Below are 24,514 nucleotides of genomic sequence, written 5' to 3'. Positions count from 1 at the left end.
AAGGAGGTGGTCCATTAAAGGGATTTGTCTCGGATCCCTAGGGCGTGGAGGCGTGTGCCTAGTGGGCGGTGGCAGACGGTGTCAAAGGCGGCGGAGAGGTCCAGGAGGATGAGGGCTGCGGTCTCACCATTGTCCAGCAGGGTCCTGATGTCGTCGGTGGCAGCGATGAGGGTGGTCTCTGTGCTGTGGTTGCTGCGGAACCCTGACTGGGAAGGGTCCAGGATTCTGTTTTCTTCGAGGTATCAGGTTAGCTGTCTGTTGACGATCTTCTCGATGACCTTGGCCGGGAACGGGATCAGAGAGATGGGCCGGAAGTTCTTGAGGTCTCTAGGGTCTGCCTTGGGTATTTTGAGTAGGGCGTTGATCTCGGCGTGTTTCCAGCTCTCTGGGAAGGTCGCGGTCTCGAGGGAGAGATTGATGACGTTGCACAGGTGGGGTGCGATGGAGCTGCTGGCTTTGTTGAAGATGTGGTGTGGGAATGGGTCTGACGGGGAGCCGGAGTGGATTGTGCTCATGGTCTTGATGGTATCATCGATGCTCACGCAGGTCCAGGCTAGCAGGGGGTCGTGGTCGATGGTGTGTGGAGAGCCTGCTGTGTTGCTGTCTGTTGGGGCTGTCTGGGTGTTGAAGCTGTCGTGGATGTCTGCTATCTTGCGGTGGAAGAAAGTGGCGAGGGAGTCGCACAGGGCTTGCGACGGAGGGATGTCGTTGGTGATGGAGCTGTGGTTGGAAAGTTCCTTCACGATGTTGAAGAGCTCCTTGCTATTGTGTGCATTCTTGTTGAGGCAGTTTTTGAAGGAGGTCCTCTTGGCAGTCCTGATGAGGTGATGGTGGTTGCGGGTGGCGTCCTTGTGGGCTGCGTGGCTGTCCAGAATCTGTTCGTTGTGCCATTTCTTCTCTAGTTTCCGGCAGGCTTGCTTGGAGGCTAGGAGTTCTGGGGTGAACCAGCTGGCCCTCTTGCTGGTGTCTCTGTGGGAGGGTTTCTTCAGTGGGGCGAGGGTGTTGGCGCAGTCGTCAATCCAGCGTCTGAGGCTGTGGGCAGCGTTGTCGGTGTTGCAGGGTTCGGTGGGTGGGCTGAGAGCGAGGTTTGCGTGTAGTTGGTCTACGGTGATTTTTCTCAGCAGCGGCAAGGGATCTGTTGGGTGCGGTGGTGTGTGGTGGGTTTCTGGAAGGAGAAGTGGATGCAGCGGTGGTCGGTCCAGAGGAGCTCGGTGGTGTGGCTAAAGGAGACGTGGGGGTTTGCGGAGAAAATGGGGTCAAGCGTGTGGCTGGCGGAGTGGGTAGGCGTTGTGACAAGTTGCCTCAGTCCGAGGTTGGCGAGGTTATCGATCAGGGTTGTCGAGTTGCTGTCGTTGTTGTTCTTAAGGTGAAAGTTCAGGTCTCCGAGGAGGATGTAGTCGGTGGAGGTCAGAGCGTGCGTGCTGATGAAGTTGGCGATGCAGTCGCTGAACTGGGGTCGGGGTCCGGGGGGTTTGTAGATGAGGGTGCCTCTGAGGGTGGAGTTGGGGCCTGTGTGGATCTGGAAATGCATGTGTTCGGCAGTGCTGAGAGTGCCATCGGTGCTGGTTGAGACCCTGATGCTGTTCTTGTGGACGATGGCGATTCCTCCTCCGACTCCGTTGTTGCGGTCTCTGCGGGTGATCTTGTAGCCGTCTGGGATGTCTATGGCGATGTCGGGTGCGGAGGAGTCGTTCATCCAGGTCTCTGTCAGGAAGGCGACGTCCAGGGATGATGTGTCGAGCAGGTCCCAGAGCTCGAAGGCGTGTTTGCGTGCGGAGCGGGTGTTCAGTAGGATGCATCGGAGGTGGTTGAGGTCTTTCTTGGCGGGTTGTTCGGCGGCTCCGAGGCTGGTGTAGCTGCAGTTCTGGCAGGTGAAGGGACCGTGTGTGCGTTTCAGGGCGGCCTTGAAGCAGGTGTGGGTCCGTCCGGGGTTGAGAGCGTGGAGTGTGCTGGCATCATAGCGGTGGTGGTCGTCGTGGCGGGTGCGGGGACCAGGGGTTCTGCCGCTGGGCACGGTCCAGGCACGGATGGGCGCAGACAGGCTTGCATTAGGCGCTCCTTCAGCACGCCAGCGGCGCGGCCGCACAGCTGCCGCCATATATGGGGATGTGGGAGGGAGGAGCAGCTGGGAGGCGGGGGCAGCGTATTGGCAGTGAGGGGGCGGGCCGCAGGGCACAATCAGGGGCAGCGAGGAGAACAGAAGGCAAAAGAGGGCACAAATCAGGGACAACGAGGGGAACAGAAGGCAAGCAAAACTGGCACAATTCCGGGGCAGCGAGGGGGAACAGAAGGCAAAGGGGGGCGCAAATCAGGGGCAACGAGGGGAACAGAAGGCAAGCAAAACGGGCACAAATCCAGGGCAGCAAGGGGAAACAGAAGGCAAGAGGGCACAGAATGAAGGGGCAACAAGGGTAACAGAAGGCAAGCAAAACGGGCACAAATCAGGGACAGCGAGGGGGAACAGAAGGCAAGAGGGCACAGAATAAAGGGGCAACGAGGGGAACAGAAGACAAGCAAAACGGGCAGAAATCAGGGGCAGCAAGGGGGAACAGAAGGCAAAAACAGGCACAAATCAGGGGCAGCGAGGGGGAACAGAAGGCAAGAGGGCACAGAATGAAGGGGCAACGAGGGGAACAGAAGGCAAGCAAAACGGGCACAGATAAGAATGCAGGCACAGGGGGGAGACAGGCAACAGCGGTCACAGACACCAGAAGACAGTATGGGCAGTACAGGGAAAGACAGACAGACAGCGACAGTGATACAAACCTAAGGCCTACCACTGGCCACCAGGGATGAGGCGCAGGTGGTAGCCTGAGGGTGGAGGAGGGCCTCAACTTCTACAGCAGCAGCAGCTGGGGCAGGGTCAGGACACACAGGCAGCGCTGTGTGGTGGGGGAGCGACCTACCAACGAGGTCAAGGGTCGCTCTCCTCACCGCGCAGCAGCCGCCATATATGGGGATGTGGGAGGGAGGAGCAGCTGGGAGGTGGGAGGGAGGAGCAGCTGGGAGGCGGGAGGCAGGGGCAGCGAATGGGCAGTGAGGGGGGGGGGATGCAGGGGACGCAGCGGCGAGAGCGGCGAGGGCACCGAAGGCAACCGGGCACAATCAGGGGCAGCGAGGGGAACAGAAGGCAAGCAAAACGGGCACAAATCAGGGGCAGCGAGGGGGAACAGAAGGCAAAGGAGGGCACAAATCAGGGGCAACGAGGGGATCAGAAGGCAAGCAACACTGGCACAAATCCGGGGCAGAGAGGGGGAACAGAAGGCAAGAGGGCACAGAATGAAGGGGCAACGTGGGGAACAGAAGGCAAGCAAACGGGCACAAATCTGGGGCAGAGAGGGGGAACAGAAGGCAAAGGCGGGCACAAATCAGGGGCAACGAGGGTAACAGAAGGCAAGCAAAACGGGCACAAATCCGGGGCAGCGAGGGGGAACAGAAGGCAAGAGGGCACAGAATGAAGGGGCAACGAGGGGAACAGAAGGCAAGCAAAACGGGCACAAATCAGGGGCAGCGAGGGGGAACAGAAGGCAAAAACGGGCACAAATCAGGGACAGCGAGGGGGAACAGAAGGCAAAAACGGGCACAAATCAGGGACAGCGAGGGGGAACAGAAGGCAGGAGGGCACAGAATTTAGGGGCAACGAGGGGAACAGAAGGCAAGCAAAACGGGCACAGATAATAATACAGGCCCAGGGGGGAGACAGGCAACAGTGGTAGGGAGGCAGGGGCAGCGAATGGGCTGTGAGGGGGCGGGGCGCAGGGGATGCAGCAGCGAGGGCACCGAAGACAACCGGGCACAGGGGCAGCAAGGGGAACAGAAGGCAAGCAAAACGGGCACAAATCAGGGGCAGCGAGGGGGAACAGAAGGCAAAGGAGGGCACAAATCAGGGGCAACGAGGGGAACCTTAATAGTGTCATAATGCTTAAAAAGTAAAGTGCACAGTGATGCACTGAAAAAAATGTAAACGTTGTTACACATGTAGAGATATTGAGTATGCAGAAAAGTAAAATATCTACTTTCATTATGTTGCAGCCTTTTTAAAATATAATTAGATTTTTATTTCGTGCAAGTAACACTTAACAAAACATTTCTATGTGTACGCAAAATATTTTGTTTTCAAAACATTTTCTGCCAGCATTTCCTTAAATATAATAACTTAAATATTAAAACAAAATAGATAAAAGGCTCCAAACCTCCACAGTGTGTCAATCCGTACAACGTATAGCCTTTGTGACAAAGACATTCAAAACTCCCAGGGTAATTGATGCAGATATGGTCACAGGTTCGTTCAAATGAACATTCATCAATATCTAAATTGAAAGAGAAGTACAATAAAAATATTGGGATCTCATTGGAAAAAGTTATAAAGCTTGGGTAAAAAGTCTTCATATAACATACATTTACACCACAATATAACATACAATAAATTCTTGATTAAAGAACCCTGTTTTAAAAACTATTCTACCCAAATACATATCCTTGGGAGGCCTATTTCCTGGTGTGAAGCAGTGACCATATAATCATAGCATCTGAAGGCATTCAGGCTGCTTCTTACATCTTGGTGGAGGAGGGACACAGTCACTTCAGCCATGTTTGACACCCTGTGAAAAGACTGTGGCTTAATAATCATGCAACTTGATATTGGGATATTAGAAGTCTCTGCCCAGCTTCCTCTTTACTAATGTTTAATTAAAAACTACACTGGACTTGTCTGGGTAACAATGAGGCAGACTAATAATACCTGTGCCAAAGATGCAAACCACAGTTGCCTGTTATTCCACTGCCATAACAATGCTTTATGTGGAGAGCCCTGCACTAATAGCTTTTCATCTTGATATTGCAAGGTTTCTGGACAACACTTCGGCTCTCCCTGGCTGGCCCACAACAGTCGCAAAGATGATCTTTTTGCCATCACTTCCTTATCACTTGCGGAATACGTAATGTTCAGTTCCCAGACACACTCCTTACTACATTGGTGTGGGTGGGGAAAATTGCTAAAATGAAACTAGAGGTGCTCAAGCTTTACACTGAGCAGGGATGTTTAAGACTGCCACACTTGAAGTTGTACTACTTAGCAGCGCAACTGCAGTATGTCGCACAGTAGTGCGAGTAGATTAATAACTGCGAACAATGATTACTGATGGGCTGTTAGGATGAAGAACCATTATATCACATTGATGATAGATAGCATTTGACCTATACACTGCCCGTTCTTATCTAAGAATCTCGACATAGCATGGGATGTCACAATCAAGAGGTTACCGAATTCCCCCTCTTCTCTAGATCTCTGAATCTATGGTGGCTGCAGCCGTTCTTAAGTTATCCAGAATGCGATGTCGGTGACTCAGTGGAGGGAGGGTGGTTGCACTATATTTGGTCATCTCTACCCTGGAGAGACTTTTTTAATGTTTGAGGAAGCCCAACCTAACTTTGGGGTGGGGTCTGGACATGTCTCACAATATGCCAAAATAGCAAACACTGTCAGAGAAGTCTGGACAGACTTCACTAATGTACCTCAGATGACCACGGTGCTGGAAAGCCTGCTCCAATTGGGACATACTGTGCATATTGTATTGAACCTGTACAGTACACTTTAAAAGGGCAGACTCAAACTGCACTTTAGGACAAGGTATGGATGGGATACTGACCCGGATGCACCACTCACAGACAAGGAATGGGAATCAACCTGCAGCCAGGTATAATCCATATCTAGCAATGTCAGGTTCAAGTTAGTGCATTTCCACATAGTGTAATAGTGTATCAATTACACTATACCTTCATGACTGCACAGAGTATTTCCAGCTAGATCACCAGAGTGCCTCAGGTACAGGGAGGGGAAAGCTGATCTGCTCCATATGACGTGGAGCTGTGCCATTCAGCTTGAATACTGGAAATGGGTGGTAGTTGAACTTCAATACATAGTTAGGCTTTGACTGGAATGTAGTACAGTAAATTGCTTATTGAACCGTGTCTCTCGACCCTGGGAGTCTGGATTGTGGGGCTCTCCAGGTTCTCCCTCCAATTCAACTCCGCAGGAGTATCATGGACAAGCATTTTGAAATGCAATAGTTCTCGAATTACTAACAGTTTGAGGTATTGGCGTTGCAAATAATAATTCAATGCCAATAGCTCATACTTTCAGTAATGCGAGACCTAGTGCATTTCAAATGCTTGTAAAGTGAGCCAGGAACCAGCATTGTATGTCTCAGTCCAGTACCGCAAGCTGCTCCTAGAAGTCCCTGGTGAGCAAGTCACCAGCACTGCATGTCTCGTTGCAGTACCGCAAGCTGCTCCTAGAGGTCCCTAGTGAGCAAGACACCAGCACTGCGTGTCTAGATGCAGAACCGCAAGCTGCTCCTAGAGGTCCCTAGTGAGCAAGACACCAGCATTGTGTGTCTAGATGCAGAACCGCAAGCTGCTCCTAGAGGTCCCTAGTGAGCAAGGCACCAGCATTGCATGTCTAGGTGCAGTACCGCAAGCTGCTCCTAGAGGTCCCTACTGAGCATCATAAACTACCTCAGTTAAACAGTACACAGCTGCTTGAAATATGAGCAATTATAGGTTTAAAGTTGTATGGCCGTGGTGACATCAATGGACAGCTGATGATCCACTATAACAAAACAAGCACGCCCATGTTCAGGTAAAACAAGAGCATGTCCGCCATTATCCCATCTGAGGCAGCCGTGATGCTTACATTTTGAAAAAGCGTTGTGAGAGATAGAGAGAGAGCATGTTCTGCCTGCAACAGCAGGCAGAAGAAAGCCAATTGAGAAAATAGTGCTCCCAGGCACTAATTAGAGCATACGTGTTACAACCAAATTAAAAGAGCCAGTCTTCATGGTAGGTTACAAATGAAGATAAGGCGATACTAAGGAGGGACTAACAAGCCTAATGACCAATCAGAAGCCAGCATTTACGAAGGACAATGACACAAGCCAATAACAAATATGGGCAGAGAGTGGGCGGGCTACAAGTACATACTGCAATACAGCATGCCTTGCAAAGCAGCACATGTGTGCTGTCTCTAGGCTTGACCTAAAAAGCAAAAGTAAAAAACATTGTCATTTTCAATGCCAACAGTCTTGCATTTGTTGGAGTTGGATTTAATGCCATTATAAATGACAATGGTGCACATGCATCAAGCAAACCAAAAGCGATTCCTTAATAGCGAGAAATAAGGAATCGTTATTAAGGAATCGCTTTTGAGCATGCATCAACAGATTCGGTAATTATTAGCGATTCCTTAAAAATCGCTAATTTTACCGAATATACAATAGCGGGGCATGCAAACTCCGATTAGCTAATAGCGAGTTCGGTAATTCCGAATTAGCAAATAGCGAATTCGGTATTAGCGAAATCGCAAATGACCGCGTCGCACCGGGAACGTGCAGATGACATCACCAACCAGGAAATACAGCAGCCCCACCCTCATTGCATCGACAGAGGAGCAAACAGGAGCACTGACTGCAGACTGCCTGTGCAGACTGAAGCCACACAGACTGTTCCATCTGCCAAAATACACCATCCATGGAGAAGGAAGCCCCATCCAGCGCTGAGGCTGCGCGCAAGCGCAAGTTCTCCGACAGGGAGCTGGAGCACCTAATTGAGGGAGTCTCGAGCAAGCACGATCGCCTCTTCGGCAAGCTGTCCCTCAAGGTGCCTGAGGCGGAGAAGCGCCGCATATGGCTGCGCATCCGCGAGAGGGTGAATGCAGTAGGTGTGATGCCCCGCAGCATCGACGACCTAAAAAAAAGGTGGTACGACCTGCGGAAGCGTGCGAAGGAGAGGATAGCAGAGAGGCTCCGGGACGCAAGCAGAACGGGAGGCGGCCCTTCCACGGTCCAGGCTAACACTGCCCTGGAGGAGCTGGTGGAAGGAACAATTGAGCGGGAAGCCGTCGTGGGAGTGACCCAGATTGACACGTCCGGCACAGCCACAAGTGCCCAAGGTAAGATGCATGCCTGTTGCCATACCCAGCATAGCGTAAATCCCATTCCAGGCCCCCAGCAGGATCTGAGTGTGCATGCAGCTTTGCAACACACAGCTTTACTCCTAACACTAGTGCATCATGGGAGTTGTAGTCTACTCAGGCAAGTGAGCATGTACAGGGGTAAATGCAATAACCATTCACCAGATCAGTAGAAGCTGGGTATAGACAGTATATTTAGTGGATCACAGAGGGACATGTATGTGTACAACACTACGTAGGTCTAACTATCCCACTAACCATGCACTGTTTCACACAGAGATGCATCACCTGGGGATTCAGATGACAGCGGCCGGCTGATAATCTCCGAAACACCGGTTGAATCAGACCTTGAGACAGCGCAGGATGCCCTCACATCACCTACACCTGCCACCCCACCAGCACCACCAGCACCAGCAACACCAGCACCAGCCACACCAGCTGCTGCCACGACAGCCACCAAAGCGCCGCGGCGCAGGTCCCAGGTTGCGCCCTTGCCGGTGATGGAAACACCCACCACACAAACGGGACACGGTCAGCGCGCCATCACAACACCTGATGCACCACCTGTCCGCGCCAGGCTAACACAGCGGCGCAGGTCTCGCCAACGTTCGGTCTCCTCAGGCAACCTGGATCTCCAACACACTCCTGGCATTGAGGAGAGGATGCTGTCTGTACAGCGCGTGCAGAGCTGCCACATGGCAACCATCAGCAGCAACATCGTGCACCTTGTTCGTGAAATGCGAGCCATGACTGCCGCAGTAACGGCCATGGGCACGGCGGTCAGGGACATGAGCACTGTGGTGGCAGAGGGCAATGGTCACCTCAGGGAAGATATACAAGAGCTCACCAGTGCCATGAGGGAGGGCCATGAGTGCCAGAAGAGGAGGCACCGACAGCAATTGTTGCGTTCCGCTGCCGCTACTAAGGCTATCACGCGCCACAGCAACAGTACCGCAGTGTTGGCACGCCGCACTGTGTCCTTGCAGGTCGACCTTGGGCACTTCTGCGGGGATGTGGCAAAGGCACTGGGGCAGTTGACCACTGCTGTGGAACACTTCCAGAGCAGCACATGCAGTGCTGCAGCTTTGGGGGGGGATGACGCTAGTGAGGTTGCCTCCAGTGTCAGCAGCGTGTCACTGGCAGAGGCCAGCACCAGGCGCCGCAGTTCGCGGGCATCCACGGGGACAGGCCGTGGTGAGGCATTGGAGACACCTGAGCGGAGGCTTGGGGTACGTGGGAAGTGCCAATAGACAGTTGGACATGCATACAGGACCATGGTGGGGCAACCATGGACATCCACTTACTGAGTATGCACAGACGTGACTTTAAGGCACATTTTATTTTACTTTATGCAATTGGAGCATGATTTACATAGCTAGTTTTGTTGCACAAACCTCAGTGCTACTGTGCATTAAACAGTTGCACCCCAAACTAACTTGTAATGTTTCATTCTCACATGTTTCAAAAATGAATTTGCATGATGAATGTCCGCCTCCTATGGCCCTCTGCTGTGTTAGGGACGTGTGCCTGTCGTTGTTGGGCGGGTGGTTGGTCATCCCGGTGGTCGTCATTCCTGTCCACCTCTATGGGTATCCCCCTTCTGGTCGCAATGTTGTGCAGCATTGCACATACAGCAATTATCCGGCAGCATGTTTCAGGTTTGTAGAGCAAGGCGCTGCCAGTCTTATGTAGGATTCTGAAGCGACTCTTCAGAATCCCAAATGTCCTCTCTATGACATTCCTAGTGCTGATGTGTGCAGCGTTGTAGCGATGTTCCTGTGGGGTTGCTGGATTGATGTATGGGGTGAGTATGTATTCACGCAGGGCGTAAGCACTGTCACCTAGAAGATAGAAGCATAGACTTAGCATTGGTGATGTACATACATGTGTGGTGTTGGTGTGGGGAAGCGTATTTTCACGTACCTAGCAGGAGTCCCTCTCCAAATTCTCCGTTGATTAGTCGCCTGTGCATTCCACTGTGGCGGAAGATGTAGGAGTCGTGTGTGCTCCCCGGGAATTGTGCCACTAGGTCCGTTATGATGTTATTGGCATCGCACACAACCTGCACGTTGATTGAGTGGTATGACTTGCGGTTCCGGAATATGTACTCATTTGCTGCGGGTGGACATATGGGGATATGCGTACAGTCGATGCATCCAATCACATGTGGGAATTGTGCCACCTGGTAGAATGCCTGTTTGGTGCGGTCCAACTGCTGTGGGGTTGTGGGGAAGCTGATGTGGGTGTGTAGCATTGTCAGCATGGCATCTAGGAATTTCTTGAAGAAGCGTGACAGTGCGCTTTGCGATACGCCTCCGGCCACCGCAATTACCCCCTGGAAACTCCCTGAGGCCAGTAGGTGCAGGCTGCATATGACCTGAACGTGCGCAGGGATTGCATTGGTCCGGTGTGTCTGGTGCTGCAGTAATGGTTCCAGGTCTGCAATCAGGCGCATGATCATTGCACGATTGAGGCGATACTTCTCGTACACCTCGTCCTCATTCTGCCCAAGCAAGGTTATGCGCAGTCTGAAAACTCGCTCCTGGACCCTTCTCCTGCGCTGTCCTGCTGCATTGATACGCATCCTCCTTGCAAGCACGTAGAGGGCAGCCATTTTGTGGGAGCCAACAGGGTCTCCTGGGCCACATTTAAGGGTTTTGTGATTGCCTCAATCATTTGCACATGTTGAATTATTTTTTTTTGCATTTGTGTTTTTTTTTTTTACTTTACCTCCAGGTTTTGATTCCCCTTATTTAGCTCTGGCAAAATAGCGATTTTTGGGATTTTCGGTATTAGCGACTGTTGTTGCATTGGGGTGCGAATCGTTATTTGCTATTGGCACTTTCCGGGAGCTAATAGTGATTTCGGTAACTGCTAATTCGGTATTTAGCGATTCGGTAATTTTGCATTTTGGTTATTAGCGATTCGGTATTTTGGCGGATTTATTTTTTGCGATTCGTTATTTGCTCACGTTTTGGGTTCATGCATTTGAAGTAGGTATTTTTTAATCGCTAACGGGTGAATTTTGCGATTCGGTATTTTACCGACTGGATTTTGGCTTGATGCATGAGGCTGAATGTTTTTAACTTAGCCATGTTGCAGGGTGCATTACCATATGTGGCCAAAAGTGGTCCCATGGGTACCGCAACCTACATGAAGATATGGTAAATCCACCTTAACCATAATGCATTGCATGCAAGACAGTACAAAGAGTACATTCAAATAGCTATGTTCATATATATAATTAGTAGATTTGAAATGTGACAAAAGAATTATTATATTAATTCCGGATTAAACTGTACTCTGCGTGGAGCTGATGAAGGGAACTTTATAAAAGGCCTCAAATAAATGTGAGTTGTGCTAGTTAGTAAAGTAACCACTGCCAGCTTTGTTTAGGACCAGGTTTGTGTCCTGCCAGAAACCCTTAAAGAAACTAGTGCTCAGAGGCTGTAATTAAAACCTAGTGAGTAACAGCACATGTAACAGGGGGTGCCTTCATGGGAGATTACAAGAAGAGACATGGTGGTACTAAGGAGGGACTAGTAAACATATTGACCAACAAAAAGCAACCATTTACAAAGGACAGAGACAGGAGCCACTTAAAAAGATGGGCGGAAAGTTTATTTTTGTTTTATTTCCATTGACGTTCTTATATTTGCGTAGCACTATTGCCAATGGTATAAAAAAGCAAAAGTAAAAAAACATTGTCATTTTCAACGGCAACAGTCTTTGCATTTGTGGGAGTTTTTGGCAATATAAATGCCAATGTTTTTTATGTAGCCATGTTGCAGGGTGCAGTACCATATGTGACCAAAAGAGGTCCCATGGGACCCCTGGGTAGGGTGGTAAATCCACCCTACCCATAATGCAATGCATGCAAGCTAGTACCACGAGTACATTCAAATAGCTATGTCCATATATACAATTAGTAGCTTTTGAAATGTGACAAAATAATTATTTTATTCATTCCTGGTTAAGTTGTACTCTGTGTGGAGCTGAAGAAGGGAAATTTATAGAAGGTCTCATATAAAAGTGAGATGTGCTAGTGAGTAAAGTAACCACTGCCAGCCTAGGTTTGGACCGAGCCAGTGTCCTGCCTGAAGTCCTAACAGAAAATAGTGCTCTGAGGCTCATAAAACCTAGGGAGTAACAATGCATGTAAGAAAATTAGTTACTTACCTGTAACTTCAGTTATCCAGTATTGGTATCTTTCATAGATTAAATAAACAACAAAAGAGTGTGATCAAAAGAAAAAGAGAAACAGCAAAAGAAGACACTCTTGTTTGTTAAATGAACCCTCACTCACCAAACAAGTTGGTGACATGCTTCATCATTGGGTTCCCACCAGAGAGACCGAATGCCTCCTTGGTGTGCTACGACGCCTGATTATAGAGGAGCATTTCTTTTTAGTGATGCAAGTGTGAATGAGTGAAAAGTGAGCTTTGGCATATGTGTGACTACAAGCCAACGCCCCCCACCAGGACCCATGGTATAATGTTACCGGATACTTCAAATACATACGGCTTTCAATAATGCTGAAGGCACTACCTAAACCGTAAGTCATACCGGTTCTTTCTACATCACAGGTTGGGGTGCGCCTTAGCGTGCGCATACCGCTGTGGTGTCTTGGTCCTGACGAAAGCCTCACAAAAAGCGAATGGAGGCAGAAACATGCTGACCACACCCCTTTCTTTTCTACACTATGGATGTATCTGGTCAATTTAGCCAGTTTCTGAAACATCCATCACACTGCTTTTAAGCAGTGCTCAGTTCTCCACGAACAAAGTTTGTTTACAGATGGACTAAGCACTTTTAAAATCACAAAAAAACCCCGCTCCGCTGTAATCCGGCGCCGTAGCACACCAGGGAGGTACTCGGCCTCTGGTGGGAACCCAATGATGAAGCATGTCACCAACTAGGTTGGTGAGTGAGGGTTCTTTTAACAAACAAGAGTGACTTCTTTTGCCGTTTCTCCTTTTCTTTTGGTCGCAATCTTTTGTTGTTTATTTAATACTACCATTAGGGGGATCAAGAGTGACTCCTTATACTTCTCCCTCTCTCTCTGGTTGATTACCTATCTTTCATAGATTCACATGCTTGAATCAACCCCCGTCGAGATGGGAGTCTCACAGTAAAAATAAAATATATATATAACAGTAATAAAACATATCATAATAGGCTATAATGGACTGCACAGTCACTGTAGCAGCCCATCCTTGTCCTTTTGTAAAAGAACCAAAGTTGAAACACAGCCAAGCAGGCTCCAGCACCCTCTAGAATACTCTACAGAGAGGCATGTCCCTCAGATTTTCGAGCACAAAGTCACAAGAGTAATATTATAGCAATGAGGGGAAGCCTCTCCAGGGAGGAGGGTGGGTCGCATGTGAATCTATGAAAAATACCAATGCTGGATAACTGAAGTTACAGGTAAATAACTTGTTTTCTTATCCAGTATTGGATCCTTCATAGATTTGCATGCTTGAATCAGAATAGATAGTAGTTAACCATTTATTTTTGAGGATGGTGGGTTTCATATGAATGCCACATAGATATGCTTATCAACAGATATACAAGTACATGTATATAAAGATATATAAATATATATATATATATATATATAAAGATTCCCGGTATGCCCATTATATCGGCCATTAACAGCATAAGTGAAAAGGTTGGCCAATACATTGATTACTTTTTACAGAACTTAGTTAAGGACCTACCTAGCTATGTCAGAGATACTGGTGATTTTCTGAAGAAAATTGAGGATTTAACCTGGACTGAAGATCTATATCTAATTACACTTGATATAGAATCATTATACACCAGTATAAATCACAACCAGGGACTAAGAGTGGTAAAACATTTTCTGGATTCAAGAACTAGTGAATTTTATGAACACAAAGTAATTCCGGAGCTCATCTCTTGGTGCCTTAACAATATTTTTTTTCTTTTTAATAAAGATATTTTTAGACAACAACGAGGTGTAGCGATGGGAGCCTGTTTCTCCATCAGCTACGTATGTTTGCATGTTGGCTGGTGGGAGGAACAGGTCCTCAATAAGGTGCAGCATTTGAGACACATGTAATTACATACCTGAGATACATAGACGATGTTTTTATATTGTGGAAAGGGAAAGAGACAGAAGCTCATCAATTTATTGAAGATATCAATAAAAACACTATGAATCTAGTTTTCACATCCCACATCCATAAGACACTAATTGAATTTTTGGATGTGTTGGTGCACATCAAAGAAGGCAAACTTGCAACTACTTTATATAGAAAGCCAACATCGGGAAACATTACGCTACATGCGAAAAGTTCACATGCCAGGCATTTAATTGCAAGTATACTGTATGGAGAAATCCTTAGACTCAAGCGCATCTGCAGCAATGAGTCAGATTTTAATATGTGCACAAATGAAATGGTGGAAAGGCTGAAAGCTAGAGGGTACAGTGATAAAATCATATGCGAAGCTACTAGAAAAGCAAGCACACGACCTAGACATAGCCTTTTCAAAAATGATAACATCAAGACACAATGTGAGTCAGACACCAGATTAATCAAGGTGGACACCCCAAGATTAATCACGACCTATTGTAATGAGGAACGCAAAATTAGAGCCATTATTAAGAAACATTGGCCCATAATGATGACAGACAATGTGTTCTGCAATAGGCTAGCGGAAACTCTAGTAATCACATTTAGAAAAGGTAAAACGATGGGATCTATCCTTGACAAAAATTCCCCAGAGATCAGGAAAGCTGTTACCTGGTTGCAACCAGTGAACGGTTTTTAGAAAATGTGCCACATGTAGAGCATGCAAATTTGGCTGTAACAATACGCACTACTCAATTCCATTCAGTGATTTTCCAATTCCAATCTATGGCCACTATAACTGCAAAACTGAATATGCTGTATATGTTCTGACGTGCACCTGTGGACTTAACTACATCGGGAGTACGAAGCTGCAGGTGCATGTCAGAATATTGCAGCATATCAGGGCTATTCTCCACAGCGACCTTGCTTACCCAGTGGCACGAGATTTTAAACGAACCCATGCGAATGATATTAACTGTCTTACATATTACGTGATTATTGCTATCCCGAAGCCACGGAGGGGTGGGAATAGGGAATGCCAATTAAGACAGTTTGAAACTAAAATCATTCTTGAGTTCGACAGCAAGTGGCCTAATGGGTTGAATAATACTGAGGATATGCACAATTTTTTATGAATTCCTACATCAAAATATGAGATGTTACTTTGTATTTGCAACATAGGGTAATCCCATGAGACAAAGATAAACAAAGCCCTGTCATCACCCATGTTTTAACGAAGTAAAAATTAGGAATACTAATAGAAGGTACATAGATGAGATGTAAAATGTACGTTTGGAAATGTAACATCTGTCGCCATTTAGAAGACTATAATTTTTCCCTAATATGAACCTTTTTTAAGTATAATGAAAAGTTTTTTTAACAAGCAATCTTATAATATATGTCTTTTTAATAGTATTTTTCATGAGCAGAATTTTACTGTTAATAATATTTATAATTGTTTGCATATTTATTATACTGAAATTGGTCTTTTTTTGTACATTCGATTGCACTTTATATTTATATATTTTGCACATCTTGCACCATTTTGTACACTAACATTAATTAACTTTTTCTTGCTGCTATTGTACATATGCACTTTATTTTGTCGTTGCACTGGATTTACCCAGTAATGAGCTTTTTTTATTTATTATTTATTTTCAAGATTTGCTGCTACATTCTATGCATTGATGGATTCATCCTGAAATACATTCATTACACATGACAAATATATATGTGTATAGACATAGAAAATTATAACATAAGGGCATATGTATTTTAACAATATTTATGTTAAATACGGTGGGTTTTTTATGATGGCATTGTGAAAATACCCAATTGCACACTAAGTTGTATATTTGTAAAGGACTTCGTACAAGTCATTGCATAAAGCGAGTCTTTCTTCCATGACAACTATCATGTGACGCAGAATGGTGGGAGTGGGCGGACACTAAGCAAACACATAAAAAATGTAATGGCGATTTACAAAATCGTATGTGATCAAGGGCTCCTGAGGCCCGAAACGCGTCGTGCGTGGGTTATAATTCAAGAATAAACATCTTGCCATAAGTTCAGCGGGGTCTGAGTCTCCTTCTTCGCCGCCGCCGCAAGGAGGTAGGAAGTAGCGGGAGTTGGAACTCTTCGATATATATATATATATATATATATATATATATATATATATATATATATATATTCACTTAAAAAACCATAGGTTTCACACAGGTTATAGTTAGGTGGACATTTCACTCATAAAAAACCAATGAAATTTCCCCGTTATAGTTAGTTCAGATAACTATAACTCGCGCGCCCGCAATCCACTGCTCATGACGTCACATATTACATCACTCATGACATGGTCAGTGGCATCACTCATGACATCACTGATGACATCATCCTTGTGATAGAGTGGCGGTCACGCGAGTTATAGTTATCTGAACTAACTATAACGGGGAAATTTCATTGGTTTTTTATGAGTGAAATGTCTACCTAACTATAACCTGTGTGAAACCTATGGTTTTTTAAGTGAATTTGCAAGGTTTTTTAAATGCTAATTCCTAACTATAACGTGTGTGAAACCTATGGTTTTTTAAGTGAATTTGTACGGTTTTTTAAATGCTAAGTTATGTATTTATTAATATATATATATTTTTTAGGTTTTTCACCGTGCGCACACCGTGCGCGCACCCCGCGATTTAAAAAAAATAAAATAAAATGGTTGTTTCACCCTTGGGGGTCCTTCTGTGACCCCCTGACTAAGGCTAGGGGGTCAGAAACTCTCTTCCCTGCCCCCTTTTCACGTTTTCCACCTTTTTTCCACCTTTCCTTATCAGTGCGACAGACAAAATGGCGGCCGACACTTCCTGATTTCGACCGATTCGAATGTTGACTGACATCTAACAACCAATCACAATTACGCTCGCGCACGTTAGGGTGCGCGCACCGTGCGCGCACGGTACGCGCACGGTAAGCGCATATAGATATGTATATGCTTTTAAATGCAATTTTCTCAGGAAATACTGAACAGATTGACTCCAGATATGCAAAAGGCACTTCCCTGACCTGAGGACTACCCCTTTGCCAAATTTCAAGTAATTCTGTTCAGCCGTTAGGGCTGTACCTTCGACTAAAGGTCCTATGGGAAAATGCATGGGGAAAACGCGTTTTGGGACCCCCCTTTTTTCTCGGCCCCCGCTTGACGAATCACCCCGAGACTTTCAGGGTAGGAGCTGAGCGGAGCGCTCCATTAGTTTTGAAAATTTCGCGAGGATTCGTCAACCGGCGCCAAAGTTATTCAAAATAGAATTTTCAGATTTCCTATGGAAACACGGTCCTAACTATAACTATCTACTATATATATATATATAAAAAGTACCAAATAAGGGAGTAGAGAGGTGCCTGGATAGAATCTACCTCCTGTATAACTTTACATAAACAATGTGATTCTACCCTATCTAAATAGAAACTATTCAGTATTTTTTGTTTTGTGTTTTATTTTTTATTTTTTTTATTTTTTTGGTTGAAACCGTTTATTGCAATCTCAAGTATATACAAGTATGGGCCTACAACCTTCCGGCCGGCCGCTAGAGTGACAGGAGCATCTGACAAACTTACAAAAAGGCACTTGGCGTTGCAAAGAAGTAAAGCAGGAGGCATCAACAACGTGGGCCACATGACTCTACGCCCACAATACGGTTTCATTTTATACAAACACAACAACATAGAAAAACCACACCCGCAAGGCAACCCGCAGTCGAAGGTAACCACACGTGCTCCTCAAGTGAGGGACCCCAACCATACACAGGAGTCTAAAGAGGGGGAAGGGAAACAAGTCCAGGACTGGGGGAACTCTGTGCCCGGGGCTGGGGGAGGGGGTCAACTAGGGGGACGGAGCCGGTGAGGCAGCAGGCAGCAGTGGTGGCGCGCAGATACCCCCGCGGTAGGCGTTCCAGGGGCCCCATATTTTCACCCACGCCCCAGGCTTGCCCCTCGCCACATACACCACCTTTTCTCGGAACATGCACCAATCCATATGTTCTTTCCAGGCCGACACCGCCGGGGGCCGCTGGGATCCCCACAGTTGAGCGATGTCACGCTTAGCAATCATATATCCCAGAGTCACCCATCGCGTCTGCGGAACCGAGTAATCAGTTGGTTCCCACACATTCAGCAAGCATCTCCTCGCTTCAGGCAACAGCGCGACATGCGTAACTAGACGCAGGACCTCGTGCACACCACGCCAGAATCGCTCCACCTTCGGGCATTCCCACAAAATATGCAAAAAAGTCGCCAAAGCACCACACCCACGCTTACACAACCCATCCTCGGCATAACCCATACGCAGAAGCCTTGGCCCCGTCACGTAAACCCGGTGGAGTATCTTAAGCTGGACGAAGCGAAGGCGAGCCGGTATGGCCACCTCCTTCGGAGAGGCCACCGCGGAAATCCAGTCTTCGTCGTCCAACTCCAGCCCGTCGGCAACCCAAGCCTCACGGAGGCCGGTCAGCAGGCCCGAGCGGTCATTAATCAATTTTTTGTAAATGAGGGAGATCGTGCTATCCGGAACGTGGCCATCCAGCACTCTATCCTCCAGGGGGGAAGACTCCGGGATGGAGGCGACGTCTGGGAAGACGGAGCCCAGCGCATGACGGACCTGCAAGTACCGAAAGTATTCACTGCCCTGCAGCTGATACTCCGTCTGCAGCGTCTCGAATGTTTTAAATCCCCCTCTCGTCCAGAGGTCCCCCACTTTACTGATGCCAATCGTGTCCCACTTCTCGAAACCCTTCGAGGTCCACAGGGAGCCCAACCGCTGAGGCGCATACAACGGCGACGCCCGGGTCCAACGGTCCTTCCACCCCATAGCTGCATTGGCCGCGTGCCACACCCGCACCATGACACGCGTGGGCCCCGTCAAGCGGGGATCCGGCGCGCCAGAGTAGAGCGCTCGATTGTAGTCGCCACCGGGCAGGAGCATCTTGTCCATTTCAAATGCCGGGTTCAAGGCGGGCCCATAGAGGCCGTGATTAATTGCAGCTAGCTGGGAGGCCCAGTAATACCGCTTAATGTCCGGGAGGGCAATCCCCCCGTCATACCACGGGAGCGTCAACTTCGCCAGGGCTATACGCGGCCTCCCGTCCCAGAACAGGCGGCGCTGTAGACTCTCCACCTCACGGAAGTAGCGCGCTGGGACTAGGTCCATAGTGTTCTGGAGAGCGTACAGGAAGCGCGGCAACGACATCATCTTAAACAATGCCGCGTGGCCGAGCGGCGAAAGCGGCAGGCGCCGCCAGCGCGCGACATCCTCCTTCAGGCGCTGGAGGGGGGGAAGCAAGTTGCGCTCGTAGCGGGCCTCCGGGTCCAGCGTGATATAGACACCCAGGTACCGAAACCCCTGCGAGGCAATCTGGATCGGACATCCCCGCGGGAGGACGGGAGCCTCCCCGGAAAGCACATAGACACATGATTTAGCCCAGTTGATGACAAGGCCTGAGTTACGGCCAAAGGAGCGCAGGACATCAACCAGGACAATCAGTGATTTGCGCGGGGAGGCTAGGTACAAAAGGATATCATCAGCGTAGAGGGACACGCGGTCCTCATACTCGGGAGTCCAACGGAGACCACGGATGGAAGGGTGCCACCGCAGCCACTCCGCCAGGGGTTCCAAGGCCAATGCAAACAGGAGCGGCGACAGGGGGCAACCCTGTCGCGTGCCACGTCCCAGCGCGAACGGGGCCGAGACTCGCCCATTCACTACCACCTGTGCTAACGGGCCCGAGTACAACAATTTGACCCAGCTGATGAATCCCGGCCTAAATCCAAATTTCGCCAGCATCGCCCAAATGTATGGCCATTCGAGCGTGTCAAACGCCATGGTGGCGTCCAAGGACGCCAAGATGGCCGGCTCCCGCACAAACGGAACACGTGCGAGCACCCCGTGCAAGCGCCGCAGATTGAGGGCCGTATTGCGATGGGGGATAAAGCCAGACTGGTCTTGGTGTACCAAGTCGCCCACCACGCCGACCAGTCGGTTGGCGAGCACCTTGGCAAGGATTTTGGGCTCCGCATTCAAGAGCGAGATAGGCCGATAGGAGGTAACCCGGTCTCGGGGTTTCCCCTCCTTGTGGATCACCACGATTGTAGCCAGACGTTGGTCCGGCGGGAGGGAGCCCCGCGAGTGGGCCGCCAGGAACATCGCACGGAGGTGGGGTGCCAGTACGTCCGGTCGCAGCTTATACAACTCGATAGGGATGCCGTTCGGGCCCATGGCCTTGCCAGATGCGACCGAGCGTATAGCGAGGGCAATTTCGTCCGAGGTGGGAGCAGCATCCAACGACTCCCTGTCCTCCACCGAAAGGGAGGGCAGCGCGATATCTCGAAGCAGGGCATGAGAATCCGCCTCCGAGCAGGGAGAAACCGGGGAATACACCTCGCGGAAATAATCCGCGAAGCAAGAGACAATGTCTTCTGGCTCGGTGACACGTACACCATCCATCCTCTCAATCAGCGGAACCACACGACTCGCTCTCTCCTTTTTATCCAACCACGCAATCAATTTACCAGCCTTATCACCCACATCATACAGTCGCCCCTGTTGCTCCCTACTGAGGCCCCTGGCTGCCTCCGTGACGAGGGCCCTGTAGGCCGCTTGCTTAAGGTGTAAAACATGCAGTGCAGCATCCGTCACCCCACTCCCCAAATCACCCTCTAGTTCAGTAATTTCGGCCTCCACTCGGGTCACCTCCTCCTGCTCGCGCCTCCGGGCATGGGATATGAAGGAGAGGGCCTCCCCCCTAATAACTGTCTTGAAGGCCTCCCAGAGGGAGATGGCCGAAGGGACAGACCCCACATTCTCCTCAAAATACCGCTGCAAGGATTTAATCAGGTCAGCACGAATAGTGGGGTCGCGCAGGTACCAGGCATTGATTGGAGCTACCCTGCCCTCCCCCCTCGGGAGGACACCAAAGTGCAACAGGAGCGGGGAGTGATCTGAAATACCCCGCGCCAGATGGCGCACCTCTCCCACCCTCCCAGCATAGGCCGCAGGGACAAGAATATGGTCAAGCCGCGAGAGGCTACCATGGGCACCCGAATGGAAGGTGTATTGCAGCTGCGTGGGATGCTTTAAGCGCCAGCAGTCCACCAATCCCAATGTATCTAAGAGGCCGGACAGCCACGCCTGCGCCCGGGGGAGGTCCCTAGGGGGGTGACGATCCATAGTCCCAGAAACCACCGCATTGAAATCCCCCCCAACCACCAGAAGCCCCCCCGGAAGGTCAAGGAGGAGGCGCCCCAGGTCCGCAAAGGTGGTGGACTGTAGCCCCGGTGGGACATACACTGAAACAAAGACAACCACTTTGCCCTCCATTCTCCCCACCAAGGCAGTGTAGCGTCCCCTCTCATCATGGCGCACCTCATCTATTTCCAGCGGGAGCGAGTTCTTAACCATGATGCCCACCCCCCGCGAGCCAGACGTGAAGCCCGAGTGGGCCACCAAACGATAGCCACGCCGATTCATGGCACAAAAGGAATTAACAATAAGGTGTGTCTCCTGCAGAAAGACCACATCTGGCGAAATTCGTTTCAGATACTGCAGGACCACACCTCGCTTAATCCTATCCCCCAGTCCATTAACGTTCCAAGACAACAAAGTCAAATCCCTACCCCCCATCACATATAGAAGCCATCATTCGTCCCCCCGAGAGCACCTCAAAAACACCAATACAGTAAAGGGTTTGCCTTGCGGTAAAAACAAACAACACCCCACCCCAACCCACCCGTCCCAACAGAACTCCCCCCTCCCTGCACCCCTGCATGAGCCCAAACAGCCCCCCCAAAGTGCAGTGTGCCTGTCGCCCCATAGATGAAAACACTAACTAGTCCCCCAGAGGAGGAGGGAAAGCCCCCAAGAGACCCCGTACGACCTCCACGGGAGGGGAACTTACACAATCAGTCGATGATGACAATAATGTTGTCCAGAGCAAGGCCTACTATTAGTCCCTCAGTCCTGATCCGGCAAGCCCTCCCCACCAACCGCGCCCCCCCACCCCCCCGGCCCCGATCCCCGGGCAAAGTGTCCAACCAGTCCCCGGCTGCCTCGGGACGATCAAAAAAGTGCGTGCGGCCATCCACCTCTACCCTCAACTTCGCTGGAAAAAGCATCGCATACTTGAGGTTCAGGTCCCGTAGGCGACGTTTGACTCCGAGAAAACTCAGTCTCTGCTTCTGGACCGCCGGAGTAAAATCAGGATAGAAGTTGACGTCCATATTGTCGAGTCTGACCGGTCCTTGTTGCCTAGAAGTCTGCAGGATAGCGTCTCTGTCCCGAAAGTTGAAGATCCGGGCAATGAGAGGCCTCGGAGGGGCTCCGACCTTAGGTCTCCCTCCGGGGACCCTGTGGGCACGTTCCACTGCGAAGAGTTTACTCAGCCCCCGGGGCTGGAGACGGGTGAGGATCAGGTCCTCCACAAACAGATCCGCCGCCTCCTCCTCACGTCCCTCCGGCACCCCGACAATGCGAACATTGTTCCTCCGGGCCCGACCTTCGGAATCTTCCAGTCGACGATCCATCAGGGCGCTCGCCTGGCCCAGTCGGCGCACCTCCTGTTGGAGGGCCGCCACGTCCGTTGTGAGGCCCGAGGTGGTGTGGGCCAAAGAGTCGACCCGATCATTCGTCTTGGACAGATCGGCCCTCACCAGGCCCACATCCACGAGGACCGAGTCAATCTTTTGCGCCAGAGTGTCAAAGCGCTGGTCAACTGAGGCCTTCATCTCGGCGATGGCGCCCATGACGTCCCGGAGGGTCAGATCCGCGGGCAGAGCAGGAGCATCAGTCGGGCCAACAGGGGACCTACGCGGCGCCTCTGGAGAGCCCTTCTGGAGGGTGTAGCGATCCATGCTGTTAGACTGAGGGGCTGCGCCACGGCGGGTCGATTTCACCTTTGCCCGGTCGCCATCTTGTTTCGTGGACATGGCTCCAGTCCCCAAATCGTGCCAATCTCCTTGAAAGGGGCTGACAAACCAGTTCACGGGCCCCGGGGGAGGGCGACCACGGCTCCGAAGGGCGGATCACAGCTGGCGGGCCGGCAGGGCACCCCGAGGAAGCCACACCACCGCAGGCCGCCTCGCGACCCTACCTCGCTTGGCAGCAAGGAGGGCGCGAAAGCGAAAGTGAAAGTGCGGGGTACGCGAATCGCCCAGCCGCGCCCGCCGCTGTTGTTCACTTTGTCTCCGGATCGCCCCACAACTCCAATCCGGGGGGCCGGCGTGGAGAAGGCCGCAAACCTCAATCGATGCTCCCGCCGGTGTCTGAGGTCCGATTTGGAAACGGAAAACGGGTGGCACCTCAGCTCGGTCTCACGAACACAGTCCCCTCGTCTAGGACAGGATATGGTCAGGATTTATGCAGGAGGTCGCGGAGGTCCTCGGGAGCCTCGCACCTACGCGGCCATCTTGGTTGCGCGCTAGGCTCCTCCTCCTTGTTTTGTGTTTTAAGTGATGTTAAATAAGGTGTGTTTAGTGATCCATGGGATGTCATGGAAAAGCAGTAAGTGTTTTTAAAATACCCCTCAGACACTATGAATCCCATAGTGTCATGCTTCATCATAGGGGTCTTCCCGTCCCTCTGCGGGGCGGGGCATGCTACAACCTGCGAATACGGGGGAGCACTGTTGTTATGAAGGAATAGGCTATGTGTGGTGAGGGAATGGGAGTGGTAGGGTTAGTGAAAATTACAATGGTTAATTAAGAATTCCCTGGCTAGTAGAAAAAACAAATGTATTCATTTCTCTGGCTGGGAACGTTAAAAGAAGGGGATGTGTAGGGGGTGCGTCTTAATGCGTTACCCCCTACTGGGTCAACATGTTTCATAAGCAGTCCCCACTGCTTTACTCATCAGGACCGAATATGATCCCTACTACACTCAAAATATCAAACTAATTTAGTATGCCTATTTTTCCAAAAGCCAAACCACAAAAAATGTGGGTCTGGAGTAGGGGTGGGCGGAATTTGCGAAATTCACTTTCGCAAATTATCGCGAAAATGTTAAAAATCTGCGCAAAAACGTGGAAATATCGCAAAGATGCAGAAGTTTTTTTCCCGCCCGTTCGCGGTATTTTCTGCGTGGTCGCGGCTCGCCAACTTACCCATGCGGTTGCGGCCATCTTGTTTTCACTTGTCTCGCGGTGCATGATCGCGAGAAGAAAGACGTGATCGCGCGACGCATGACGTTACTGCGGACGCGCAAATGGCTACCAACAATTCAACATCTCGTGGAGAACGCGACCGGATCGGGAAAACTTGTCGGCGAACGCGGGGATTCAGGTAAGGCGATCGCGCGCACGCGAGAATGTATTATTTTACAGCGCGAGCAAGAAACAAATTATCGCTAAGCTGCGGAATGTGGAAATTTTGACATTTTCGCGCTTTCCGCGGAACGCGAAAATGCCAA

General features: G+C 49.8%; 1 protein-coding gene across 3 annotated transcripts in view; it reads right to left on the bottom strand.

Annotated features, from left to right (window-relative positions):
- SCUBE1 (signal peptide, CUB domain and EGF like domain containing 1) overlaps window positions 1-24,514 on the bottom strand; it is a 1,846,233-nt gene that overhangs the window by 913,760 nt on the left and 907,959 nt on the right. For all 3 annotated transcript variants that reach the window (XM_085652470.1, XM_085652471.1, XM_085652472.1), the window contains one exon: window positions 4,194-4,310. In XM_085652470.1, coding sequence (XP_085508596.1) covers window positions 4,194-4,310 — 117 coding nt within the window. The remainder of the gene's footprint in view (window positions 1-4,193; window positions 4,311-24,514) is intronic.

This window comes from Triturus cristatus, chromosome 4_1 (genome assembly GCF_964204655.1).
Source record: "Triturus cristatus chromosome 4_1, aTriCri1.1, whole genome shotgun sequence".
In the NCBI taxonomy this organism is placed as follows: domain Eukaryota; kingdom Metazoa; phylum Chordata; class Amphibia; order Caudata; family Salamandridae; genus Triturus; species Triturus cristatus.
The sequence above is the reverse complement of the archived record's forward strand: the minus strand, read 5'-3'. Positions and strand labels throughout refer to the sequence as shown.